The sequence below is a fragment of the Marmota monax genome, unplaced genomic scaffold (assembly GCF_021218885.2).
Source record: "Marmota monax isolate L192 unplaced genomic scaffold, Marmota_monax_Labrador192_F-V1.1 WCK01_AAM20220418_F8-fsc00102, whole genome shotgun sequence".
Lineage (NCBI taxonomy): Eukaryota > Metazoa > Chordata > Mammalia > Rodentia > Sciuridae > Marmota > Marmota monax.
The window spans coordinates 6758030-6780995 of NW_026692494.1; the positions used below are offsets into that span (position 1 = coordinate 6758030).

Genomic DNA, 22966 nt, shown 5'->3' on the forward strand with positions numbered 1-22966 from the left:
GAAACACAGAACTGCCATTGATTTCAGTAAACTTCACGTTGATCCAATCCTTTCATCTACTCCTGTGAACACACTCAACGACGTCTGTTGTGTCACTCTCTGCTCCTCTGCTGGGTCCGGGTCTAGGCTCAGCCACGGCTTATCTTCTCTGGCACCAACAGCTCTGAAAACGCAGTTCCTCGCCACTTGGGTACAATGTTCATATTTCGGCAATTTCCTCCAGATAGACACAGGTTCTGCGTTCCACCGGGTGCCGGAGGTGGTGTCCTCCTCAGGGCATCATACCCAGGGGCACAGGATGTCCATCTGCCCTTCACGAGTGATGTTCCCGCGTATCACCTGACAACAGGTTGCCACATTTCTCCACTGAAACTAATGGGCCGCCCCAACGACTTTCCGACCTTGAAAACACCCTCTCTGCACCGCCACTCCTTTGGCTCCCCGGGCCACTCCCGCACCTGTCCACTGCTCTCCAGCCTCACTGGGTCGCCCCAGCGCCCGGAGCAAGGCCGCGCAGGGCCTGCGCTGAGCTCGCTGGGCGCGTCAACTAACGGACCCAAACGGCCTCCCGAGACGTCCGGAGCGCGGGGAGAGCCCCGGCGCGAATGACGTCAGTGCACGGAGGAGCGGGCGCGGCGGCGCAGGGCCCTCGCGGCGGTTCCCCATCTCGGCGGCAGGCGCGGGGGTCCCTGAGCCGCTCCGGCACGACCCGGGAACGGACAGAGCCCCTCGCACCTGTCGGGCGGAGCTGGCCTCCAGTCCCGGCCTCCGCCGCGCATGGCGTGACCGACCCCGCCCGCCTCGGGCGCCCGAGGGTGCGGGGACGCGACACTGACAGAACCGCGACGCCCGCTGCCCGCTCGCGAGTCCCGCGCACCTACTACGCGCTGCCCCGCCCCGGCCCCGCCCACCAGGGCTTCGGCCAATGAGCGCGCGGCCCCTCATCCGGGGATCCCGGCGCGGCCACCGCCTCCCGCGCACACACGGCCATGGCGGAGGTGAGTGAGCGGGCCGGGGGAGCCGGCCCCCCGCCCGCGCCCGCGCCCCCCGCCGCCGCCGTGGTGAGCTCTAGGGGCCCGGGGTTGAAGCCGCTCGCCGGGAGCTGTGGGGCCGGCCGGGGCGCCCGCCCTCTCGGGGCCCGGGGGCGCGGGTTTTCGTCGGCGGCCGCCCCCGGCCCGGCGCCCCCCCCCCGCGCGTTGCCACATCGAGGGCTGAGGCGCGCATGCGCGGGCGCGGGGGGCGCGGCGGGCGGGGGCGAGCTCTCCCGGCGCGCGCGCCAACTTTGCGGAGCGCCGGGGCGGTGGCGTCCGGCGGGACCGCGCGGCCCCACTGCGGACCCGCGGGAGGCGGCGTGGGCTGCTAGGCTGACCACAGGGTTGAGCTGGTCGGCCGCTCCCTCGTGGAGTTACTTCTCGGAAGACCTTGGGCCGGCCGTGTTTAGAATGCTCTCTTCTTGGACTTGAGAACTCGAGGGCTTTGGGGCTGTGATGTTGGATCAGACTCCACCGGCACTGCCCAGAACAACTCCCTGGGAACGGAAACTTTGGTGTTTGGGGCTTGCTTGGCCTGGGGATGGCGCACGGGACAATGTAGATTTGCTTTCACCGCTCAGGTACAGCGGGGAGGGAGAAAGGGGATGCGTGTCAGGTGCAGCCTCTGTAAGGCTGCGTAAATGGGGCTCCGGGCGCGTTGCCGCTCTGTGCCCGCGGCCTGTCGGGCTCTGTTCCTGCGGAAATTAAAAGGGACCCACAAACCTCAGGACTGACTCTGTGTCAGGCGTGGAGCTCCTGAATCCCAGAGAGGAGAAGGCACCCACCCCAAGAGGCGCAGCAGGCCTGGGAGCTGGGACTGGAACTCTGGCTGAGTGTTTATGCCTTGGCTTAACATGTGTAGGCGTTGTGGAGGGTGGGACTGGCCATTCTTTCCCATTTGTGGCCTTCTCAGAGCAGCAACAAGCTCTGTGTTTGTGCCAGAGAGACAGTAGTTGTCTGGGTGCCCGGCTGGACCAGCTCATGAGGTTTTGGCACTGTGAATTAAAGATAGAAGTTGAACCTTATGAAATGGCTAGTATTCAGCTGCTTTTAACCCATAAAAGCAGCTTGGGGTGGAGCCCTGTAGAGTACCTCTGATTTGATGTTCTGAGGCCACAGCCTGTGTAGGCCGTCGCCTGTGCTATGCCGTAGGGTTCCCACAGTGCGTAGAACAGATGGGGCCTGTCTAGAAACTGGTTAGAGGCGCTGATCAATGAAGGACTAAAACACATGTAGATGCTGATCTTGTAGGGCCCCAGCCAGCCTCCGTCCTGGAGGCCTTATCTGGCCCTGGAGCCTTGCAGAAGGACTGTCTCTAGATTGGGAAGTTGATATTGACCTCCCAATCTAAGAAAGCTCATGAGGTTTTGGCACTGTGAATTAAAGATGGAAGTTGAACCTTATGAAATGGCTAGTATTCAGCTGCTTTAAGCCCATAAAAGTAGCCATTTGTAACCTCATGGTGGTTGGTTAGTATTAGCTGCTTTGATCTGCTTAATCGTTGTTTTTTTGTCTCAAAATAATCATCAGCACCCAGTGAAAGACAGGAACATTCCATCCTGTTCTTGTTGGTACTAGATTAATCTTTTTAACCTAATGTGCCAGCTTTCACTCCTTTGCAGACCCTCTGTGGCTTTTCACTGCCCTTTTCATCTCTTATGATCAGCTACCCTGTGGTGTGGCCCCTGTGACCCCTGCAGCCCATGGCTCCTTTGGTTTCTGGTGTGCTCTGTGGACTGTGGGGCTGCCTGGAACTGTTCTGCATTCTGGTCCCTGCTGGAGAGAACTTCAGAGCTGTCCCTGATCCTCAATTACACAGCCCCATCCTGTCTTCATTCTGTGCCCTCATTTCTCTCTCCATGCTGTGTGAATTCACAGCTCATTAGGTGTGCCCGGACTAGACTGGCAACTCCATGTGGGTGGAGACAGGCAGAACCTGCTCCTCAGGTGGGGCCCAGAGCAAATGCTGAGATGGAGGAGTAAGATGAGGGCTGTCAAGGGGACACCCGATGCCTGGGCTGGGCATGGGTGGTGAGGTCAGTGAGGACTCCAGAGGACGCTGTTGTTAACTGGTGCTGTGTAATGGGCCACCTCAGAAGTCGACTCTGGGACAGTACAGCACTCACTTTATTGTCATTTCTTATTCTTGGGGCTGACTCAAGCAGGCAGTTCTCATGTAGGGCCTCTTTCCCCTGGCACAGTGCTGGCTGGGTCTGGAATTTGCTGGGGGCTTCCTCACTTGTGCCTGGCTGCTGGCCTCTGTGTGTGGCTTGGGCTTCTATGCAGTATGGCGGCTGTGTTCCAGGAGTGGCTGTTCCTGAGGAGGCCTGGTAGAAAACTGAGCTACATGCTGTGACCAGGCCTGGCCAGACTGGAGAGAGTGCTTCCATGTGGTCACACAGGAAGCAGAGTGTGTGGGTGGAAGGTGTGGGCACAGCCTCCAGGGAGTGTGGAATCTGTTGCAATGTCCTTTTGGGTCAAGCTTTGAAGAGTGGAGAGCTGGAATGGGGTGCTGCCCTGAGAGAAGGGCCGTCCTATGCTCTGTGAGAAGTTGGGAGTCTTCGTGTATACCAGCTTGCTTCCTCCTCTGCCCCTAGAAGACCTGTGTGGGCCCTTGTCTGTGGTCCTCTCTTTCGCCTCTCTAGTGCTGTTCGTCGTCCTCTCTTTCACCTTTGACCAGCCCCTGTTCTGTTCTTCCTTTCCTCTCCACAGAGCAGAGGCTTGACTTTTGTTAGCCTTTGACGCTGTGGGGGATATCCAGTATGTTCTAAGTAAATGGAAGTAGGACCTGGGAATCTGCCATTTGTGTGGGCACCAGAAACGGGTGGGGGAGGAAGGCCAGCCATGACCCGTGATCCCTGGTAAGTTTTGAGGAGCTTGGAGCCCCTTGGAGATGCATGTAGGATCTGAGGCTGGTGGTCCTGTGCAGAGCCAGCTGCTCACTGTCTGGCTGTCACTGAGCACCAGGTCCTCAGGTCCTCAGATCCCTCTACATTGGCTGTTCCTGGCTGGTGATCTCTGCTCTCATGTCTGAGCCCTGTTAGATGGCAAGTCAGACAGGGCTGAGTCCTCTTCAGACCCTGCTCGGGGACCCCAGACCATCATTCCTGAGGCCAAAAGTTATTCTCATTCTTTCTGGACACTGAGCCTGTGGGGGCTGTTGTTAACCTGTCATCCAGACTGTGGCCTAGTTAGATGCTCCCCCCACCTCACTTAGGCCTCTTGGCTGTGAGAACAGAAAGTTAGTCCCTTGGCATAGGTGGGAAGGTTGCTTAGGGAGCTCCTGTCCCCCGTCCCAGGCAGTCCTGGAGAGGGCTGAGGAGGGCTCCTGGCACCCTGGGTGCTCATCATGCTTCGCCATGCACGTGGCTGTGTAAGGTGGCCACAGGGCTGGCATACCTGTGTGTCCAGGAAGGAGGTGAAGCCACCTTGCTTTACCAGGGCATGAGGTGTGAGAGGCCCCTGGGCGGCAGGTGCTCTGCATCCCTGGCCTGCTTCTGAGCACCATGGGTGCTGCTGCTTCCTGTGCTCTGTTTATGGCCCTCTGCCGCCGCTGTCTAAAGCTGGGCTGGTCCGCTCCCTCCCCACCAGACCCTCAGGGGCTTCTGGACCTCAGTCAGGTGAATACACCTTGCAGCCCTATTGCCAAGTCTCTGCAGTGCTGAGGGCACCCTGTGCCTCCTAGCTCTCCCTCCAACATCAATGTGTACTGCCCTTGTATTCTGAGTAGAGGGTGACGAGGATTTCTGACATAAGGCCTGAACTGAATTTGTACTGGTATCACATGCTTACTGTGTGAATTTAGGTTAGTGGCCTGAACTCTCTGAGCTTTGGTTTCCTGGTTTTCCTTAAGGAGAGAATGAGCACACTTCATGTGAGGATTTCCCGAGCACCGAGTGACAAAGGAGTTCCTTCCCAAACTTTTAAGCTTTATTTTATTAAACATTTATTAAACATTTTAGTTATTTATGTTTGGCAGTGCTTTACTGAGATAAGTTCATCTGCCTCGCAGTGGCCCTCTTGTAATGGGTAGAACTTCATGGTTTTTAGTATTTTCAGAGTTACATAACTGCCAACAGATAATTGTAGAATATTTTTATCATCTTAAAAGCCCTGTACCTGCGGGTCCATGTCCTGTCTCTGGACTCCCCTGTCCCGGACTCTCCTGTCACTGGGTCACAAACTGTGGCCTGTGTGTCTGGTTGTCACTTAGCACCAGGTCCTCAGGTCCTCAGATCCCTCTACATTGCATCTGTCACCTCGCTGCTGCCCTGGCCAAGGACGTTCCAGGCTGGTTTGTGTTTCTGTTGGTCGCCTGATGGATGTCGAGGTGATTTCCACGTTGTTTCCATGTGAGTCTGACCCTGCTGTGACCGTTCATGTCCAGACTTCAGTTGGACATTCTCCAGGACTAGTCCACGACAGTATTGTGGTCATCGGTCTTTTTGATTGAAGCTATCCTGTGACTGAGAAGGGGTGTTTTGCTGGGCCGTGGTGCTTCTGCATGCCGAGGGATGCTGAATGTCTTTCTGTGAGCTGATGGACCATTCATAGGTCTCCACTGGAGAAATGTGTTTTGTGGTGCTGGAGATTGAACCCAGAGCCTTGTGCATGTAAGGCAAGCACTCTACCAGTTGAGCTATAGCCCCAGTCCATCCTGTGTCCTTTTTTAAATTGAGTTGTTTGCCTTTTTGTTACTGAGTTGTATTACAAGAGTTCTTTACACATGCAGGTCCCTTGCCAGGTGTATGATTGATTGGCAGGTGTTTTCTTCCATTCTGTGAGTTGTTTCACTTTATTGATAATGAAGTATGAAAGTTTTGTTTTGTTGTTTTTTGGTCTGGGGATTGAACCCAGGGGTTTAACCACTGAGACACATTCTCAGCCCTTTATATCTTTTATTTTGAGAGAGGGTCTCACTAAGTTTCTTAGAGCGTTGCTAAGTTGCTGAGGCTGGCTTTGAACTTCTGAGCTGCTGGGATTACAGGCGTGTGCCATTGGGCCTGGTTCTGCTCTGTTTTTTTTTTTTTTAAATATATTTTTAGATGTTGATAGACATTTTATTCATTTACTTATATATGATGCTGAGACTTGAACCCAGTGCCTCATACATGCTGGGCAAGTGCTCTACCACTGAGCCACAACTCCAGCCCCTGCTGTGTTCTTAAGGGGTATGTCTTATGCAACTTTTGACACTGGAATTGTCTTAATGTTTTGATTGTCCATTGCTAGTATATAGAAATATAGTGAATGTCTATGCATTGATCTTGTACCCTACAACCTTGCTTAGATCATTTATTAGTTTAAATAGTTTTTAGTTTGGATTTTATAGGCACAAGATCATGTCACCAGCAAAAAGAGATATAGTTTTGTTCTTTCCTTATCCATTTGGGTTCCTTTTATTCCCTTTTCTTGCATGGATGGGAACCCCCTGGGGAGGTGCTGAGTATGAGTGGTGGGAGATAGCCCCCCACACCCCCACACGGAGGGCAAGCTCAAGTCTGATCTCTGGGTGTGGCTGTGGGCTTCCTGGGTGTCTCATCAGGCTGAGAGAGTCCCTTCTGTCCCTAGTTTCACACGCTAGATTGACATGCTGTGAAATCTACCTGAAATGTAGAATCAGTGGTTTTTCAGCAAGCACCTCTGTCTAGTTCCAGAACATTCCATCATCCCTTAAAGCAACACCGTTCCCGTGAGCGGTCAGTCCCCCACCCCTCCCCAGCCTCTGGCATGCATGAGTCCACATCCTGTCTCTGGACTCCCCTGTCCTGGATGTCTCCTGTTACTGGGTCCCACGCTGTGGCCTTGTGCCTGGTTCTTGCTGAGTGTGAGATCCTTAGGCCTGTGCATGCTGCAGCTTGGTTGGGATTGTGGGGTTGGTGGTGGGCAGTTTTTGCCATGTGGGAAGCTCTCCTGTGTGAGTGCTCGGGCCCTGGAGTGGGCTGTGTGGGTGCATGCTGCTTGTTCCATTCTCAGTGCCCCTGCCCAGCCTTTGGAGGCTGAGAGAAAGCCACCCGAGGGGAGGTGGGAGCCGGGCCTTGGGCTTGTGGAGCTGACCTTGCTTTTCTGTCTCCACAGGCCTCCTCGGTGGGGAGGCAGAGTCCTCACGTGGCCTCCTGCCTCGCTCACAGCCTGTGTCCCAGGGAGCCCGGCTTGCAGACAGCAGGTACTGTCTTCCTGCCAAGGTCCAGCAGGGCCTCTGGCTGTGAAAGGCAGAACCCTCTGGTGGCTTCCAGCCTCTGCTGGGTCAGGTGGAGGTGTGTGGCAGAGTGCTCAGGACCCCCTGTTCCCAGGCAGGGCCAGCTGCGACCCTGCGTGGACTAGAGTGCAGGTCTGCACTGGGGCTGGGGGTGGCATCTGCTTGTTGTGGCCTCCGGGAGTGACTGGCTGAGGGAGAACTGGCTGAAGGGCTAGGCAGGAGACACCCTCGGTACTTGCACCCTCTGGGCGGGGATGAAGCTCCCAGGCCCTTTCCTGCTGGCCACTGCTCTGGCCCTGTGGAGGTGTTGCTGCAGGAGAGGAGAGCCCCTGTGATTGGACCCGTGCTGCAGGCTAGGCAGAGGGCCATCGCTCCAGCTGTAGCCCTGCAGGAGTGGCAGTGTCCCTGTCTCCCACTCCCACCTCCTCCAGGACTGGCCGAGGAAGTTCGGGGCACTGGCAGCTCTTGGCTCCCTCACCTGTACTGGGTGCCACTCTGCAGGCAGCTGCCTAGCCAGTTGTGCTGACTCTGTAGCTGTCCTCCAGAGGCCACTGCCCTGGGCCCCCTGAGCTCCTCCCATACCCCTGTCCTGGGGTTAATTGAGCCCTGGCTGTTTTCTCTTGTGTGTATTTTTTTTTTTTTTTAAAGACTGACACAATATCCTTATGTATTTTTTTGTGGTGTGAGGATCAAACCCAGTGCCTCACATGTGTGAGGCAAGTGCTCTGCTGCTGAAGTATAGCCCCAGCCCCCTCTTGTGTGTGATTTGAATCTAACTTGCTGAAAATCACTGCGGAGGTGCAATGGACACACCCTGGGCCTTTGGGAAAACCCAAAGTCTAGCAATGGGTCCTGTCCTGTGGGCCCTACTTAACAGTGCTGCTTCTTGGTGTGTTGACAGCTCAGCTCCATCCTGTAGTGAGCTGTATAGCCCACCACCCCAGGTTTTAGGAGTCGGGGCCTTCCTGTGTCTATACTGTGTTGTGGGGCCAGGCTTGGCCCTGGCACCTGGGAGCCCTTCTGCTCTTTCCACCCTAACCTCAGTGGTACCTGCCTCTTAGGCCATTTACCTTCCCGCAGGCCTTCGTGGGTATCTGTGTGTTCAGGAGGACCAAGCGGTCCCCAGAAAGAAACGCATGCCCCAGACCCTTAAAGTGTGTGTGTGTGTGTGTGTACTAATGTGCTCCTCGGTCAGCACCCATGGTCCTTGGAGACTCTTGGGTTCGCATGCGGGAGCTGGCCCTGCTGGGTATCCTCTGTGTGCACCAGAATGCCTGTGGATGTACACTGAGTGCTCCGTCCTTGGGATGGCAGGGCCACCACTGCCTTCCCTACCCTGGACATCTTCAGCTGCCTCGTGGTGGTTGGAGATGGGCACTGGGAGGTGCTTACCCAGGCTGGGGTCTCCTCCACAGTGGTGTCCATGGGCTCTGCAGACCATCAGTTCAACCTTGCAGAGATCCTGTCGCAGAACTACAGTCTTCGGGAGGAGTGCACAGAGCCCCTGCGGTGCCCTGAGAAGCCCGAGGAGGAGCTGGACAAAGACTTCATATCTCAGGTACGTGGCTAGCTGTGCCCTCCTGGGCACACTTGAGGCTTCTGCTCTTGGATTCTCTGTGCACGCACCACGTGCACACCTGTTTACAGAATGCCAGCCTGACCCTATTCTTGTGGGGCTCTAGACCATCTTGGCAGCTGGACATGACTGCACTGAGCTCAGGTCTGCTGTTCTCAGAGGCTCTCTGTGCTCCTGAAGTCAGCGAGGGACTGAGAAGCTTGCCTTTTACTGCATTTTCCGTCAACACTGAAGCATTTGACAATATTTGTTCACTAGTTCATGAAAATAACAGTAGTACTGGTGTGTGGCTCAGTGATAGAGTACTTGCCTAGCGTGCCTGGGTCCCTTGGGTTCAATCCCAGCAGCAACAACAACAGAAAAGGCACCAAATATATGTTAATGGAAATAACCTTTTTTAAAAAATAAATATATTTTTTAGTTGTAGTTAGACATAATATCTTTTTTTTTTTTTAAAGAGAGAAAATTTTTTAATATTTATTTTTTAGTTTTCGATGGACACAACATCTTTATTTTATATTTATGTGGTGCTGAGGATCGAACCCAGTGCCCCGCGCATGCCAGGCGAGCGCGCTACCGCTTGAGCCACATCCCCAGCTCTGGACATAATATCTTTATTTTGTTTATTTATTTTTATTTGGTGCTGAGGATCGAACCCAGTGCCTCACACGTGCCAGGCGAGTGCTGTACTGCTCAGCCCCAGCCCCTGGAAACAACATTTTTGTGCAGATGAGAAAATTATTCCATTTTTAAAAACAAAAGAATTTGTGGAGGAGGGGGAACTTTGTGGAGTGTCTGCCAGCTGTTCTTCCAGACAGAAGTGGACGGTGGGCTCCCGCCTGCCCCATCCATCCCGTGCTCTGGAGTGGCTACCTCCCTACTTATACAGCAGGCGCTCTGTATGCCTTCCGCCCCCCACACAGCTATCAGGCCTGTCAGGGTGAGAGTTGTTGAGGCTGCTGACTTCATCCTGAGTGTTCAGAATGGTAGCCCCGCTCTGTGGTGCACTGCTGTGGCTGTGCTGGACGGGTCTTGTGCCCACAGGCTCTGTAGGACTGGCCTGTGTGTCAGCGCAGTGGAGGGTGCAGGCACATCAGGCCTGCTGCAAAGGTATCCAGGGAAGTGGGGTCTCAGCCTGCTACCAGCCTCCGTCACATCATTGGGAGCCCCATGGCCGTGCCCAGATAGATGCTGCCTGTTGTCTCCAGGGCCAGGGCTGGAAGGAGCTGCTGGTTCTCTGTGAGGACCTAAGGCCCTGAGAATGAGGATAGGAGTTGGGGTATAAGGAGGGAGGCAGGAGCTGGGCAGTGTGGTGTGCACAGAGGCTGTCCCTACCTGTCCCTGTTCTGGACTGGTAGCCTCTAGGCTCAGATGTCTCTGCCTGTCCCAGGCTGTAGAAGAGCTCCCAGGGGCTGGGCACCTGTGCCGGTCCTGGGCTGTAGAGAAGCCCCCAAGGGCTGGCCTGAGGGTTGGCAGGGCAGCACAGCCACATGGGGTCTTGCTGAGAAGTAGACAGATGGTCCTGGTGGTGGAGCCCTGGGTGGAACCTCAGTCAGAAGTGGGGACCAGAGCCCTGGGCAATCTCCTAATAGGGCTCATCCTCTCCGGTGCAGAGCAGTGACATGCCCCTGGACGAGCTGCTGGCACTCTACGGCTACGAGGCATCTGACCCCATCTCAGAGCGGGAGAGTGAAGGTGGTGAATCAGCCCCCAACCTCCCAGACATGACTCTGGACAAGGTGAGTGAGGGTCCCTCCCAGAACTGGCCCCCAGTAAAGGGGGGACTCACACATGGCCCCTGACTGCTTCCATGTGGGAGCCAGCAGAGGCGGCCCTGTGCCCACAAGGGAGACGCAGTCAGCAAGCCCAAGGCCAAGGAAGGGTTGTTGTCCACCTGTGGTTTCCTGTCCAGGCTCAGGGTGGTTCTGGGCTGGCCCATTGGCATTCTGGTTTGGGTGGATGGAGCGGGCAGAGGAGATGCCAGGGGCATCACGGGACAGGATGCTGGGGCTTCCAGAGCATGGGGTCTCTGTCAGGGAAGTGGAGAACCAGACGAAGTGAGAGAGTGCCACAAGCCCAGCTTCAAAGTGGGCATGCCCACGGCTCTGTGCTGTGGCAAGGGTGGCAGCAGCAGTGTGTTGTGTTGAGATAGTAAAAGAAACCAACTTGCATCATTTTCTCTGCTCTCTTGTTCAAAGGAACAAATAGCCAAGGACTTGCTTTCAGGAGAAGAGGAGGAGACACAGTCCTCTGCTGATGACCTCGCCCCATCTGTCACTGCCCATGAGGCCTCAGTCCTCTTCCCCAACCAAAGTGGGTGTAGGTGTCCCCGTGCTTCCCTCCACCAGCCTGGCCTGTGCCTGGCCCTGGGGATGCAGGCAACAGGCCTTAGGTTGTGTGAGCAGAGCTCTGGCTGGGATGTGGGGTGCAGGGCACCAGGTGTACTGGGATGCTGAGCTCTCCTCTGTCCTGGCCTGCGAATCCTCAGGGTAATCATGGCTTAAACCAGGAGGGAACTTTTTAGTTTTTCTTTTTTTTTTTTTTAAAGAGAGAGTGAGAGAGGAGGGAGAGAGAGAGAGAGAGAGAGAGAGAGAGAGAGAGAGAGAGAATTTTAATATTTATTTTTTAGTTATCGGCGTATACAACATGTTTGTTTTGTATGTGGTGCTAAGGATCGAACCCGGGCCACACGCATGCCAGGCGAGCGTGCTACCGCTTGAGCCACATCCCCAGCCCTTGTTAGTTTTTCTAGCAGGTCCAGAGATAGCATTCCTAGACTGTCCCCAACCATCCTATTCCAGGACCTGCCTGCCTCTGTGCTGGCTTTTTGTGGCAGCAGAGAGGCCCCTCTTTGTAGGTGGTTCTTGGCCCTGTGCTTAAGAGGAAGGTCATAGTGGAGGATGGGGTTGTAAAAAGAAGGGAGTATCCAGGCTGCAGCCTGAGAGCAGGGGTCGGCCCACTCCCAGGGCTGCAGGTGCAGCTCACTTCTCTTTCCCAAAGCCCGCTTCCTGGCTGGTGACGGCAAAGAGCCGGGTTCCTCTGCTTCCTCTGACACCGAGGAGGATGCTCTTCCTGCCAACAAATGTAAGAAGGTGCGTAGCTGGCAGCTCCTGACCCTGTTGGCCAAAGCCAGGACCAGCTGAGCCCTTGATTTGGGTTTGTGCCCTTTGTCCCAGGGGAATGGCCCACACAGCTCCCAAGAGGTGGGCCGGACCAGCAGCAGGGTCTTGAGACTGTGCTCTGTGCCTGCCCTGGGGTCCACCCTTGGGCCTGGCAGTGTGGCCAGCACCTTGTCTGGGGCCTGCTGGGCTGTTGTCAGGATGTTCTGGATCTCCCACTGTCTGCTGGCAGGTGGCACAGGCGGGTTGGGGCAGTGGTCTGCAGCCTAGAGTCCAGGCAGGGCTGTGGCAACTGGCCTCCCAAGGGCTGGAGGCTGGCTGGCTCCTGATACTGACTTTTCCTCTGTAGGAGATCATGGTGGGACCTCAGTTCCAGGCTGACCTCAGCAACCTGCACCTGAGCCGACATGAGAAGAGTGAGTAGCCAGAGCAGCAGGGGACCCCAGCTCAGCAGCTGGTCTGTGTGGAGACTAGGGCCCAGCCTGGGCTGTGCTGCCACATGCTGAGCTGTACTTCCTTCTGGGCAGACTGGGCCCCAGCCACCCTTTTCCCAGCCCCTCCCCTCTCCTTCTCCCTCCTCTTGCAGCTGGATGTCCTTGCAGATACCTTCCTGGTGTCCCTGTGTCTCCTTCCCTGCTTTGTTCCTCTCTAGGTGCTTGCTGTTGTGGAATGTGATGCTTGTCTTCCCCCCCCCCCCCAAGTCTGGAGCCCTCTTGTTCCTCTAGACTGGCCCCCTGCTGCTGGCTTGGGTTTTGTGGGATTGGGGTTGGGGACAGAGCAGAGTACTGAGGGTAGAGGGGTCTCTCCCGGGTGCCTGGGATGTGCCTGCCTAAGTAGGGCCGTAGGTGACGAGGGGTGCTGCCCTGGAAAGGGCCCTCCCTGTGCACTCCTTGGCTATGCCCTTGAGGGGCTCGAGCCTTGGTGTAGACTCCAGCTGGACCCTTCCTGGCCCAGCTTGCCCTGGAGCTGTGCCCTCCTGGGGCAGCCAGGGCTGTTCCTGTGGCCACTGGCCAGTGTTGCATCTGGGAGGACATCTGCGCCACCTGGGCAGCGTGCCCTGCGTGTCCTCGCAGTGTGTCCCTTCCTTGCTGGTTGGTGTTGCTGTCTTCCCCACGTGTCTCTATTGTGCGTGGGCAGGCTCTGCAGGAGATCCCTCCAGTGCTGGCCTTGCTCCACACCTCAGCAGGCATGCTGTCTTGCTGCAAGAGTCTCCCATGGAGGGGACTGCCTCACTGCGGCTCTTGCTTGTGCGCAGTGTGCACTAGCCACTTGGACGTACTCAGGCATGGTGCATGTTCAAGGGTGTACAGCCTGTAGCCTGGTTCTCTCTGAGGGGGCCACTGTCTGGGGTTGGTATCTGCACTGCTGTAGTGCCCTTTGGCCCTGGCTGATGCCTGGGTTTTAATGAGGCACTGTTGGTTTGTGTTTTTGGCAGTGTGTTGGGGTGGCCGGCTGAGGTCCTGGGAGACTTTCCTTTGGAGTTTTCCCGCTGGCATGTGAGACTGTGCTGTCCGAGCTGCTGCTGGTGGGGCCTGAGGCTGTTCCAGGTGTGCATGCCTGGAAGCACATTCTTTCCCCTCTGGGCCAGGGCCTCTCCTCTCTGACCATTGGGCTCTGCTCTGGCATGTTTGCTGAGGTTTTAGGGTTGGCTGGGTCAGTTGCCTCAAGAAGCTGCCAGGGTTTCGAGGAGCCTTGTGCTGAGCTGGAGGTTAGGGGGAGAGGTGCTGGGTCAGCAGTGGCAGCAGTTCTGCCTGTGGGTCTGGGTTGCTGTGCCCTTGGGCCTCCAGCATTGACAGTGCTTGTGTGCTTTCCAGGGTGGCACTTCTGTCTTCAGTTACGGTGCTGTCACAAAGGATATTCCAAACTTGGTACTTCCTGCTGGATTCTTGCTGGTAGAACTGCAGTTTGTTATTTTAACTGATCTCGTACGTAATCAGTTTAGAACTTTGTAGATCTGCTAGTTTCTTACTGCCCCATCGTGCTGTTTGCTGAGGACAGCGCAGCCTCTTTCTTTCCAGTCTTTGTCTTGTTTTCCCTTGACCTGTGTCCCTGTTCGTGCAGGTCAGGGTGGGAGAGGAGTGGATGGTGTCTGTCCTCGCCTTCAGCCTCAACTCAGGACCCGCACTCCACACTTCCCATGGGTGGGAGTCCCTGTGGGACCATCTTGGCTGTTGCCGCTATGCTTGTGGCACTGGCTCCGCTGTGTGCTGGGCATCCCCTCTGTTTTGTTTTTAGTGGCTGTGCTGTGCTGAAGCCCCTCCTCATGCGGTCCGACCTCCTTGTTGCTTGCTTGTGGAAATGTGTGTGCACCAGGCTCAGCACTGCGCTCTTTTGGTGGTCTGGACATGCACGCCCCGCGGCAAGACTGTTGCCATCCCTTCTTTCCTATGGCCAGCGGGCGCCTTCCGTAGCAGCGGCCCCTCAGCATCACTTCCCTGAGTATAGGAGTGCTGCACTGGGCCAGCTTCCTGCTGCAGGTGCTACAGGGTGTGAAAGAGTCGGGAAACAACACCTGGGAACCTGCTGATTTGCTGGCTGACTGCAAGCGTGTGCAGCAGCCCCATGGGCCTGCTATGCTCTGCCTGGCCTGCTGCTGTGTGCCGAGCACACAGTTTAGAACTTTGTAGATCTGGTAGTTTCTTACTGCCCCATCGTGCTGTTTGCTGAGGACAGCTCAGCCTCTTTCTTTCCAGTCTTTTGTCTTGTTTTCCCTTGTCCCTGAGCTGGGCTGCTCTCTTGGCGCTGTATCTGGAAGGGTCCCTCCAGGAGAGAGTGTGAGTGAGTGAGTGTGTGTGTGTGTGTGTGTGTGTCTGTAATTACCCCTTTGAAAGTTTGCAGGAACACTTCAGTGGAGCGCCCTGAACCTGGGGTTTGGTTCTGCTTCGTTTTTTGGAAGGTCATTAATAAAAACTTCAGTTGGTTGAACCGTGGGGATCTGTTGGAGCACCCTCTCTGGTGAGCCGTGCTGCAGGTGGTGGGCTCTGGTGGCACCCTCCTGCCCTCCTGCTGGAAGTGTCTTAGGTTTCTGGTGACACCCCAAGGTTTTCGACTTGGCATTTATGTCTTCACTTTGTTCTCCGGCTCAATCAGTCTTGTTTGTGGTTGGTCAACTGTTTTACTCTACAGAGGGTCAACTTAGGCTTCTTGACTTCCTTTGCTGTCTGATTTCCATTTAATTTTTACTTTTATCTTTATTCTCTTGTATTTTATTTCAATTCAATTTGTCGTTCTCTAGTTTCTGTTGTGGTTTCTTGATGATGCGTGGGTTTCTCAGAGGTGTTCTGTTTAAGTTCCAAATACTGGGGATTTTATAGTGACCTTTGTTGGCAGCCATCTACCAGTCTGTCAGAGAACAGAGAGCGTCACTGAAGTCCCCTGTAGCTGGTTGAGAGTGTCCACGAGCCAGACTTAGACTGCTATAGAGATGCTATTGGCTATAGGCAGAGGCTTCTGTGTGTGTCTCTGAGGTCACCCTGTGTCTTGGCACACTGGATCTTATTTATCTGTTGTGGTGGTGTTGGTGTTTTAGTGTAACGGCGAGTCCACCTGTGTGTGCAGGTACTGTGAAGACCCATCATTTCAGCATGAAACCGTGAGCTTTGGGGTCCCATCTTTCTGTTTGCTTTTGTTTTTTCTTGGTTTCCTTTTGATTTTTCAAACGCTCATTTGTCGGTCTCCTGGTTCCAGCCACATAGCCGAGTCTGTAATGACCTTTGAATTCCCTCCTAAGGTCACATGACCAGTCTTTCACAGTGTCACTTGACGGTGTGCTGCCCTTACCCCTGCCCTTGTGGCTTCCACCAGTTGGCAGTGTGTATGGCGCTGCCAGCCTGAGCATTGCGGAGGCGCTTCTCGTGGTCCTTGCGGTGCAAGAGATGGCTCTGAAGGCCTGGTCAAGTGTTGTCTGAACAACTTCCAGTTCTGGGTGTTTGGCTTGCTCTGTGCACCCACGGGCAGGTCCACTGCCTTCTGGCTGGTGTCTGTTGGTCAACGTCACACCGTGGCCTCTGCTGTCCTTCTACCTTTCCCTGTGTGTGCGTGAGGGTCTGGCCTTGCCTTTTCCAAAGCATTTTGCAGTGGTGTGCTTTCCTACGTGCTCGTCTCCCTTGTGGGTGCTGCCTTCCCAGGCCGGCTCATCAGCTGAGTGTCTGCTCCCCGAGGCATGGGCACATCCTTGGGCTGCTGGAGGGCTGACCCTGCAGACTGTTCTTTCTCAGGACGCTTGAGCTGCATCTTCCGCTTCCAGGAGCCCTGTCTTGTGCTGGTCCAGGCTGCTGTGGGACGCCCCCCCCCCCCCCCCCCCCCCCCCGGCTCGTATTGTAGTTTGGGTTTACAGTCCTGGAAGTCCCTCAGCACAACTTCCACTCTCTGCCTAGAGCCCCTGCTGGTCTTCCCTCTCATCCTCCTCTGCCTGGGGGCCCTGTCTGAGCTTTCAGTCCTGGCATGCTGGCTTCGTATCAGCCTCATGGTTGCTGGTGCCTCATATCCCTCTGACATTTTTTCCTGACCATGTTCCAGGCCGTGTGTGATGTTGTCTTCTCCAGAGATTGTCCCACTCTTCTCTCAGGGACCCCCGGGTCCAGGCAGGGCCTGGAGTGTGGGCTGCAGGAGGGACTGTGCTGTCTGAGTGCGTCTGCCCAGGCCGTTGGCGCCAGGAGTAGCCTGCTGGGTGTGGTTGAAGCTGCCTTGGACTGTCCTGTGGAACAGTTCTCCGGGTGTGCTCTGTGTCCTGCGGTGTGCGGTGGCTGTGTTTTGACTGTCTTGCAGAACAGCTGTCTGGGTGTGCTCCATGTCCTGCCGGTGCACAGTGGTTTTGTTTGGCCTTGTTGGTTTGGTGCTTGGTCCCTGCGAGCCCGGGACTGCTGAGGGGTACAGGTGCTGGTTTGTCCCCGCCACACCTGAGCTCTTCCTCCCTGTCCTGAAGCCAGTTGCTGCTTTTCCTCTGCCTCTGAGTGTGCCTGCCACCCACCCACCACTGTGGCAGGACTGACCTGAGTCCCTTGGTCTGTGCTGTAGTGGCCAGGATACCCCTGCCCTGGCTTGGGGGTTTCTTGGCTTCCCCCGCCACTGCCTCTGGTGGTACTGCCTGTGGCTGTAAGCCGGTCACGTCCTGCATTCCTGTGGGCCCCTCCCCAGAGCTCTCTGGACTCCTCTAGGAAGTTTCCTTTGAGCTCTCGGCTGGGTCAGGTGTCTACTGGCCCACTCTGGGCCCTGATGGCTCCGGCCTTTTCCTGGGCATCCAGAGCTGGCCCTGGACCTGTTTGTCACTTTGAATTGCAGAGGCTCAGAGATGGTGGGCCCAGACCACAAGAGTGTGAGGAATTAGTTGGTATCCACCCCACTGGGAGGTTCTGAGATGGCTGCTCCAACTCTCCTAGCATGGCCTGTGACTTGACCCATGCCCTTTTCTGCCGGCAGTCTATGAGAATGAAGATCAGCTGCTCTGGGACCCCAATGTCCTCCCTGAGAGGGAGGTAGAAGAGTTCCTGTATCGGGCTGCGAAGCGCAGGTGGCAGGAGATGGCGGGCTCTCAGCTCCCTCAGGGAGAGACTGTGATAGACAGCGAGCAGGTGGGCTTCCAGGTGGGGCAGGGCCGCAGTGCCAGGGGGTCAGGCCTACCAGCTGTACAGGGTGGGCAGGAACACCCACCCAGGGTGGGCTACCGTGGTCACAAGTTCACTTCAGAGCCACTGTCAAGATGTCACTCTAGGCGGTGGTGCTGCTGCCCCCTGTCACTTCTGGGCAGTGGCACAATTGACCTGTGCCACTCTTGGTGGTGGCATGGACACCCTGATGTCATTCCTGGGAGATGGAGATGTTCCTGCTGTTGGGTCCAGGTGGACGTGTGAGGAGAGTAAATGGTCCCTCTCCCCTAGGCGCTGTACGAGCTGGTGAAGTGCAATTTCAATGTGGAGGAGGCCCTGCGGAGGCTGAGGTTCAATGTGAAGGTGATCCGAGGTGAGCCCAGCCCTGGCCTCTCTGCTGGTCCGTGCTGCCCCCGGGGGCCCAGTTGACCATCCCCTGCTGTTTGCAGATGGACTGTGTGCCTGGAGTGAGGAGGAGTGCCGGAACTTCGAGCACGGCTTCCGTGTGCATGGGAAGAACTTCCACCTGATACAGGCCAACAAGGTGCATCTCCCCTCTCTGGGGAGGAGGCAGGGCTCTGGCAGGCCCAGGGGTCGCCTCTTGCTCTGGTGTCCTCTCCTCACATTGCCAGGCCCCTTTCCCGTCCTCAAAAGCAGAAGCCTCCGGCGTGGGAGTGAATCTGCTAAAAGGTGGACCCTCTTGGCCAGCTGTGGGTGTCGCTGGGGCTCCGTGTCCCAAGTGGACCTTTGTTGGCTCAGTCGCAGTGCAGACCCCACCTTTGCCCATGTCGTGGCCTTGGGGGTCAGCTGACTCATCCAGGGATACTGTCTTCCCGCCTTTCCATGGCTGTCCTGCTCTGTGGGGCTCTCAGGTCCTACAGCAGTGCCACTGACTGCTTTCTTGGCCTGGCTGGCAGCTTCCTGAGCCTCTCCCCTGTTCCCGTTGTTTTCCTGATCCTTTCGGGGCAGATGTCCCTGCTGATGGGTCCAGGTGGATGGGTGAGGAGAGTGGCCAGAGATGCTTACGTGGTGGGGGTGTCTTGGTGTCTTATAACCCTCTTCTGAGGGTTATGGTGCAGGAGGCCATGTCCTGTGATTGGGTATAGGCTGCGATATTGCCCCAGTGACTTCCCAGTGCTGGACTAGAAGCAGTGCTGCCCGCTCCTGATTAGACCTTGGTGTGCAGAGCCAGGAGCATGGATCTGTGGCCACAGGCCTCTCTGGGTGTTTTCTGGGCTGTGGGAGACAGCAGCGGTCCACGGAATGCCTACTGCCTGGCCCTCGTCTAGCAGCTGCCTCGTGCGCATGCAAGGCCGCCCTCCAGAGAGGCCGCCTGGCTTTCCTGAGTAGGGGTCACTGGGTTCCTCAGTGCCTCGTGCTGGTTAGCAGTAGGCTTGGGTGACATCTTCCCCACTAGAGGTCTGCCCTAGGCTTGCAGCGGGATGTACCTCCCGGTGTGATGCACCGAGCAACAGGGCCTGCATCCACCTAATCAGGCAGCTGTGCATCCCCAGCTCGGGGCTTCTGGGGTGTTGCGTGACCACCCCCTTCCTGGGTGTCACTGTGGGGCTCGTACAGTGTCCCTTGGCTCAAGTGCCATCCTCTGGCTGTGGGCTGCACCTGCTGACTGCATGGGGCCCACAGGGAGGAGCTGGTCGACCAGAGGGATGCCAGCCATCCTTGGCGCTTGCCTCTGGGGTGTGGAGGCAGGTGCTGGGTGGGGGCTCTGGGTTTGATGTTGGTACCACAGAGAAAAAGAAGGGTCCCAGGCTAGGAGGTGGGTCTCTGATGGGGCCTCAGGATAAGGCTCTGGCCAGCAGCAGTGGCCATGAGCCCCAGATGGCGGACCTGGGGGCCTGGACTCTTGGCTCTGAAGGACCTTGGAGCCTAGACTCTTGCTCTGACCCAGTGGCCCTAGGGGCCTGAGGCTGGGCAGTGGGGCCAAGGATGCCTGTCTGTCCATCTTCAGGTGCGTACACGATCAGTGGGCGAGTGTGTGGAGTACTATTACCTCTGGAAGAAGTCGGAGCGCTATGACTACTTTGCCCAGCAGACGCGGCTGGGCCGGAGGAAGTACGTCCCGTCTGGAACCACGTGCGTGCAGTGCTGCTGTAGCAGTAACGTCCGCGTCGGCCAGGCTGGGCTGCCCACTGCAGCCTGGGGGTGGGTGTGGAGGGCATCTGGGCAGCACCTTGGGCAGGTGGTCCTGCCTGCCTCCCTACACCTCACAGCCTGCTCTGCACAGGGACACAGACCAGGACCTGGAGGGAAGTGACCCTGATGGCCCCACTCGTCCCCGCCCTGAGCAGGACACCCTGGCGGGGGTGCGCACAGGTGAGAGAGTGGGTGGCAGCCAGTCAGGGACTGTGGGGACAGCAAAGGGGCCTCCTAGCACCTGTCTGGGTCAGTCGCTGCAGTGAGCAGGGGGTGTCCAAGTGGCCGAGGTCATCTCAGGAGGGATGCTTTTGAGGATGGGTCACGTCTGTCATCTGGGCCTTCTGGGGAGTAGGCTGGGTGGCCCCCCACAAAGGCCCAGGCTTTCTGTCACTGGGGCGCCTGCCTGTCCCTGGGGTGGGTGCTTAGTCCTCAGCACCAGGCCACTTGGGGAGGACAGGAGTGGCTCTGAGCTCTCAGCATCCTGGGCCCTGGGGTCGTCTGGGAGCCAGACATGGCCCCATGAGTTCTCCATGCTCTTGCTGGTGATGCCCCTAAGGGACATGAGCAAGGCCCTTTGCTTCCTGGGGCCGTGTGTGGAGGTTGAGCTGGAGAGGGATGTCTGGTCTCTGTGGTTGCCCCAGAGGCCTGCAGGTGTGACAGGCCTGTGTGCTGCTTGCCGAGACAGTCTCCAGGAAATCCTGTCTCTGTCTTCTGCAGCACCCCCAGCTGCTGTGGGTCTCCTCTGCTGCTGCTGTGCTATTGGAGACATGGCTTGTGGCCTGCATTTGCTCTCACACTTTCCAAGGCTGGGCTGTTGATCTGGGTCCACCGACTGCAGCGTGGCAGGCATCTTTGGCCTTGGAAGTGTTTCGTGAAGGAGCCGGGCAGGCACCACAACTGCCGCCTGGCTGCATGTGAGGCCCGAGGCAGGAGCGGCCTGTGGCTCTTGGGCCCTGGTGGGGTTGTTGGGGTCTCCCAGCTGTGTTCTCTTCCCACAGAGCCGCTGAGCACGGATGGCACGTCCAGGAGCCTTGGTGAGCCTGAAGTGGGCTCCCATGGCCTGCTGTCTTCGGAGCCAGGGCCTTGCCCGTTCCCGCAGCTGGATAAACCCCCTGCCGTGACCCTGCCCCAGCCGCCCCCAGCCCTGGCCGACCCAGCCGTGTACCCCTCTACTGCAGCTGCTCCAGAACCAGGTGCCAGCCCGAGACTGGCTGTGGACTTCACGCTGCCGGAGGAGCTGCCCCTCATCTCCAGCCATGTGGGTCTGAGCGAGGACCCAGAGGAGCCCGCGGCCCCGGCGCAGGTGGCCTTGTCGGTCACTGAGTTTGGACTCATTGGCATCGGGGACGTGAATCCCTTCTTGGCTGGCCATCCAGCGTGCCCGGCCCCCGGGCTGCACTCGGAGCCCCTGTCACAGTGAGTGCCACCTGCCTAGGCAGAGCTGGGCTGACCCAGCCAAAGGGTGGTGGCCCTGTGAGGGTCGTGACTGCTTTCCTAGTCTTATTCTCTTCCACCATCTGACTCATTTTGAGGTGGTAATATGATCACATGTCCAAAACGTAAAAAGGTACAAATGAGGGCAGGTGTTGGGCTCCTAGTGCACACTGCCTGAGGGGTCTGGGGGACAGAGTGGCTCTGGGGGAGGTGAGGGGGAGCCGTGTGGAGCCACACAGGCGCGGCTGACTCTGGTCCTCGTCTCTTCTGCAGCTGCAACGTGATGACCTGTTGATCCCTGCCGTGGGCGGGCTGTGTAGCCCGCACGGGACTTGAGGGCACCACCCGGCCTGCCCCCATCTTCCTGAGCCCTCCCCAGCTTGGGCTGGGTTGCCACCTTCTCTGCTTTCGAACGAATACTGGGACCAGGGTGAGGTGGCTGGGCCTCTGGCCCTTGCCCTTCCACCCAGACTGGACCCTGGGCCACTACCACCCGGCTCCGGGCTGTACTGCACCCTGGGATCCACTGGGCATCCGGTCTCAGAGAGGGCCTGACCCTGGGGAGTCAGGGCAGAGCTGGCCTCCTGGCCCCTCGTAGGCAGCAGAGGCAAGGGCAGACATCACTGCCCCCGGGGAGGTGGGCAGGACATACTGCCTGCACCAGCAGCTTCTGCCTGGGTGGCCTCAGCACCAGTCAGCTCTGTCCCTGATGGGACAGGGCTGCAGGCTGCCCTGCCTGGGCTTGGTGCCAGCTCTGCTTAGTGCCGGATCTTGGGGTGCAGAGCCATATACCTCGCTTTCTGTCCGGCCTCCCTGCCCTCGGCCCCTGCCCACGGCCCCTGCCCACAGCCCCTGCCCACGTCTCCACTTCAGGAATTGCCGCACTTTATGCCTACCTGCCTCCCGCCTTTCCACCCATCCTGACCCCGAGCGACTGGTGGGGTCCTTAGCAAGCCCCGGGGTGGGGAGGGTTTGAGGAGATTGGTGGCCCACCCCCTTGCTGCCCTTTCCCCCTCAGCACCAAGGCTGGTTGCTTCAGAAGTGCTGCTATCGCCTGCACCGAGGCCGGACTCCAGCGCGCTTGCCTGCCCCCCAACCCCCTGCAGTTCTTTGTCAAGGTGTCCCAGCAGATGGCCGGGATCCTGTCTTCTTTCCGGCCTCCTCCCTCTATTTATGTTGGTGTTTACAAGTCAGAGTGGTCCTCTGGCCAGGTGGACAGCTCACCTGGAATTGTGGGGCAGGGTCTTGTGGGCTCTCTGTAGCCGCACGTGGCCACCTTGCCCACCAAGGACCACACCGTGCAGTGAAGCTGCCTTCACCCCTTCCGCTGTTTTATTTATTAAATCTGATTTGAATCCCAGGTGCCTCGTGGTGATGGGTGGGGGCTGGAGACTCAGGCCATCGTCTTGCAGGGGACTTGAGTCCCGCTTGAGGATCTGGGCCAACTGGTGACCTTGACAGCAGGGGGTGTGGCCTGGAGACATGGGGACTGTGGAGTGGTCCTCATGATGGACACTGCAGCATAGTACTGGGTTAGGGCTGGGGCTCCCTCGGGAAGGTGGGTTTGTGCCAAGCCCTGCAGGAGGCCAGGGCAGAGGTGGCAGCAGGTGGAGAGGGCTCTGCCCCAGAGGTGGGGCACAGTGGGGAGGGCTGCGTGTAGTTCTGAGCTCATCCCTGGGACCTTGCTTCCCTCTGTGGCCTGGGTGGTGCCGAGGCTACAGCCCCTCCTGGTGGAAGGCATAACTCCTGGGCCCCTAGGTGGCTGCCAGGCAGAGTGATTTTCTATTACCTGAGGTGGCAGGACAGGCCTTGGAGCAGGAACTGACATGGGGTGAAAGGAACAGCCGGGGCCAGGAGTGCAGGCC

General features: G+C 57.4%; 1 protein-coding gene across 13 annotated transcripts; it reads left to right on the forward strand.

The window, feature by feature from the left end:
• Positions 1 to 911: 911 nt before the first annotated feature.
• Positions 912 to 22461, forward strand: Mier2 (MIER family member 2). 13 transcript variants are annotated; one of them, XM_058579292.1, is made up of 15 exons: positions 912 to 998; positions 7110 to 7197; positions 8646 to 8788; positions 10399 to 10545; positions 11005 to 11125; positions 11807 to 11898; positions 12275 to 12341; positions 17344 to 17495; positions 17802 to 17883; positions 17960 to 18054; positions 19480 to 19673; positions 19756 to 19844; positions 20666 to 20701; positions 20846 to 21083; positions 21375 to 22461. In XM_058579292.1, exons 1-15 carry the CDS (start codon positions 990 to 992, stop codon positions 21394 to 21396), a joined length of 1575 nt encoding a protein of 524 aa, XP_058435275.1. In that variant the 5' UTR covers positions 912 to 989; the 3' UTR covers positions 21397 to 22461. The 13 variants fall into 13 exon arrangements, with proteins under 13 accessions (XP_058435275.1, XP_046300405.1, XP_058435268.1 ...); XM_046444449.1 differs by having other exon boundaries at positions 19480 to 19604; XM_058579290.1 differs by lacking the exon at positions 912 to 998 and adding exons at positions 1308 to 1612; positions 6603 to 6730 and having other exon boundaries at positions 20666 to 21083.
• The last annotated feature ends 505 nt before the right edge of the window (positions 22462 to 22966 follow it).